Raw genomic sequence first — 4,313 nt, 5'->3', positions numbered from 1 at the left:
AGGATGGTCTCGATCTCCTGACCTCGTGATCCGCCCGTCTCGGCCTCCCAAAGTGCTGGGATTACAGGCTTGAGCCACCGCGCCCGGCCGCATTTTATCTTTAGAGTCATAGTTCACCTTAATTTTTCATGTATAAGGAGCTTCTGCTTTAAAAGATGAGCTGAGCCGTATAAAGGCTAATGACCCTCAAATGTCATTTAACGTGACCCCCAGACATCATGTTTATGATCCTTGTAGCCCTGTTAAAGGTCTTCTGAAGTCTTTTTTCTTAAATATATGAGGAAAGGTCATTCTTTTGTGATTGGAGTTCATTAGGATGACTTAAGTTTTGGTTTTGTTTTGTTTTTGAGACAGGGTCTCACTCTGTTGCCCAGACTGCAGTGTGGTGGTGTGATCTTGGCTCACCGCAACCTCCACCTCCCAGGCTGAAATGATTCTCCTGCCTCAGCCTCCCAAGTAGCTGGGATTGCAGATGTGCGCCACTACCACCCAGCTAATTTTTGTATTTTTAATAGAGATGGGAATTCACCATATGGGCCAGGCTAGTCTTGAACTCCTGACCTCAAATGATCCACCTGCCTCAGCCTCCCAAAGTGCTGGGATTACAGGTGTGAGCCACTGAGCCTGGCCAGCTCATGTTTTAACTTGAAGGCTACATGTCTTGGCATAGCTGATCACATTGTGGGAAACTCCATCTTTGCCTTTAAAAAGTTAGAATAACATTGTCTGTTTTGAGATATTAATCATATTTGAGCCAAATTCCAATATTCACTATTTTGCCTTTTATAGTGTAGGCAATGCATTTTTTTACTCTATTAATTTCTAATTTTGATGCCCAAGTTGGCTTTTTTCTCTCTATTAATACAACATCAAGTTAACGTATTTATAGCAATACATTTGGAAAAACTTAGAGTCCACCTTGAGTGTTTTTTTTTTCAGTATGCAAATAGAAGTGTGTGCTTTACCTAATATTTTTAAGCATTAATAACGTGTTGGCACTTAAGACAGTTCTACTTCTATAGACTACCTCTGAAAATAGTGATGAATTTTTGTATTCTTTTTTAGGAAATGGTGTTCACACTGGCACTGAATCAAGGGGACACCAGTTTTCACATGCTGGCAGAAGCAATGGCCGGGGACCTCTAAATCCACAACTACAAGGAACCGCTAGTAATCAAACAGTGATGACCACAATCAGTAATGGCAGGGACCCTCGGAGAGCCTTTAAAAGATGACCTATGCTAAATACTCACATGTAGTTTTTATACTACATGCCCTACTTGAACACTTATTGCACTTTTATTTATTGTTAACTGTGAAAAGTATGTCCTTTATTGGGTTTCCTTTTATATTCTTGGTTTGTTAAGAAGAATGGTTTGTTTTTATAGCAAAACTGTTAAGCTGCTCAAGTCTCCTGTTGAAGAATGGGAACACTGAAAAGTAGGGGCATTTATTTTTAGAGCAAAAAGATTATTGGATAACCTCTAAAAAACCTGCACCCATTTCATGGGTGAGTTACATCAGCTTTATAGCCTCTATGAGTCTATCTTCTGTATAAGTTTTGTAATATTTAACATAAGGCTTAATGGGAGATGTTCTTTTGTCTTGTATTCAGATATTGCCAACTAAAGCAATAACTATCAAAAAACACAAGAACTTGTCAATGCTAGCAGTAATTTTTGAGTATTTGTGGCTCTCAGAATGATTGACTTTGTTGAGTGACTACCATTAAGATTTTCCAAGGACTGACTCATCCCAAATTTTTGTTGTATTACCAGAAAAACAGATTCCTTATCAGAATTTGGAATAGAATGTAATATATATTTCAACAAGTAATTTTAAAAGAAAGCTACATTTATTTTAGAGTAGTGCTCCTAACATGTATTATCAACTTTGTGGATTACATTGGAGGAAAATTTAAAAGTGGGGCCTTGAATGTTTATTTTTTGCAACTACCATGTTAAATACTGAAGTATAATTTGAGGGAGTTATAACGTTATAATAAACATTGATCTGATTATTTAAAAAAAATTGTAAACATACTGGAGGTGAGTCAAATTGAATTATATAGTAACATGCAGTCTTAAGTCCTCATTACTTAACAGGTACTCAGCCTGGAATGAAAATCCTGGGTACTAACTTTGAGAGGGGTGAGTGTGCATGTTGTCAAAGTTTCTGAACACAGTTCATGTAGCCTTATTAGCAAAAGTTTTAAGAAATGGCTCTATCAAAGAAGCAATTACAGCTTTATTCAGAAATGTAAAGGTGGAATTTATGTACATGTCGTAAGTGGTACCCACTTCCCCTTTTTACTGTAGGGTGGATAACTCTTAGGATTTAACTCTTTGAATATTATCTCTTGAATAAAGCGTGTGTTAATGTTAACAAATCTACCTAATTTTTGCTCTTTCAATGACTTGCAGTGGAGAGCCAGTACATCTTTACTACTACTGTTGTAGTGATGGCATCAACCTTATGGTTACTTAGCTCTGCATTTGTTGCTTTGTTTTTTTTCCACTTCAAATCACAAAATAAGTAGATTTTGTTTTCTGAAAACTCCATAGCATTTGAATACAAAAAGTTGTGCCAGTTTGTCCTACTTCAGCGTGTTTAACAAATATTTCAGTACACAGTATGTATTAGGCACTGTGTGGAAAGTGTTAAGGGTTAAACAAAATACCGAATACTCTCTACAAGTTTATTTGTGTTCTATAGTACTTTTGTAACTGGGGTTACAAAAATTATAGAAATTTTGTTCCTTTATTCGTATGCATATTGATGATTATAATTTGGCTTTGTTTGTGATTAATGTTTTCTTAAGATTTTCACATTGCAGAATACCTCAGAAGAAGTTGTCTAAGGATTGGGATAGAGAGTATGTTTCTTAAAATTGTAGATGTTTAGAATTTTTAAAAAACAAATTAGTATATGATTGTTTTATGTAAGTAAGATAGGAGCAACACTTTAAATTATTTGTAGGAGGATGTGGCATTAAAGGTGATTTTAAAAGAAAAGATTTTGGAGTTTTAGAAAATTTAAATACTGTCAGGTATGGAATGCTGGGCTTCCAATCCTGGCCTCATTGTCTCCTCACCTGTGATGTTGGGTGAGTTTTATTACACTTGAAATGTCTCTGAGCCTTAGGTTCCACAACTATGAAAACAAGTAAGTATGAGTATCCTTTCTAGACTTGTTTAAGATTTCCATGTAAGTAATTATAATGACTTGCGACACATAATAATGTCATCTTACACCCCAACAGTAGGAAAAAAATGCAGAATTCAGTGTGAAAGTATTGTTACCCTTTAACACAGTGGTCCCCAACCTTTTTGGCACCAGAGACCAGTTTCCTGGAAGACAGTTTTTCCATGGGATGGGGGGGATGGTTTTGGGATGAAACTGTTTCACTTCAGGTTATCAGTCATTAGTTAGATTTGCATAAGGAGCGTGCAACCTGAATCCCTTGCACACGCAGTTCACAATAGGGTTCATGCTCCTATGAGAATCTAATGCCACCACTAATCTGACAGGAGGCGGAGCTCGGTTACGCTCCCTCGCCTGCCACTCAGCTCCTGCTGGGTGTTCCTGTTCCTAGCAGGCCAGAGTTGATACTGATCTAGTGGTTGGGGACCCCTGTTTAACAAGTTGAGATTAAATGGAGAAAGACCTAAGCTTTTACTTCTGTGATTGACACTTGCTTCAATAACGTAACCTTGTTCTGTGTTTTTATCATTTATTAACAGATTTCTTTTTTCTTAAGGGAAGCCTCCAAAAGCAAAGCAAAGTGAGTTACAATCCATAATGAATATTTGCCTTACCAGCCTACTGGAACACACTTATGAGGAAGTTAAGAGGAAGAAAGTTTTCTACCTTCCTCCTTCCTGGTGCTCTCAGCTATCAACTTTGAAATAAGTTTAAACACCACCTACTGAAAACAAAAACCACTTAGTATAAAATATCCCCACCGGAATTGGGTCCCCATATGATTTCTACAAAACGGTTCTGGAATGGATCAAAGTTTCATCAGATCAGCTTGCCCCTTCTTGTTTGGGCAGGTTCTAGGAGAAGTTGCTCTAATACAGAAACTGAAAGAAAAAATCCGTAAAGCCAGATAATGATATTTAGTGGGGAAGGCTACAGTGTGCTTTCCCATAGGCATTTAAACACTCAGTTTTTCCTAGTGTACTAGTGCTTTATACTTTGTCCCTATAGCCTTTGTAATTTTAACTTTGATGACAGTTTAACTTGAGGATAACCTGAATATGTGTAGTAGTGTTTGTCATTTGTATTTTTATCATTTAACATTTTAAATG

At 36.9% G+C, this 4,313-nt stretch overlaps 1 protein-coding gene across 2 annotated transcripts in view; it reads left to right on the top strand.

Moving 5' to 3' along the window:
- Positions 1-3,963, top strand: part of NABP1 (nucleic acid binding protein 1) — a 10,767-nt gene extending 6,804 nt beyond the window's left edge. For both annotated transcript variants that reach the window (XM_017869352.1, XM_017869351.1), the window contains exon 6: positions 1,066-3,963. In XM_017869352.1, the coding sequence (XP_017724841.1) occupies positions 1,066-1,235 (170 nt within the window). In that variant the 3' untranslated portion in view covers positions 1,236-3,963. The remainder of the gene's footprint in view (positions 1-1,065) is intronic.
- Positions 3,964-4,313: the final 350 nt, after the last annotated feature.

Source organism: Rhinopithecus bieti, unplaced genomic scaffold (assembly GCF_001698545.2).
Source record: "Rhinopithecus bieti isolate Rb0 unplaced genomic scaffold, ASM169854v2 scaffold_5051, whole genome shotgun sequence".
NCBI classification, from domain to species: Eukaryota; Metazoa; Chordata; class Mammalia; order Primates; family Cercopithecidae; genus Rhinopithecus; species Rhinopithecus bieti.
The sequence above is the reverse complement of the archived record's forward strand: the minus strand, read 5'-3'. Positions and strand labels throughout refer to the sequence as shown.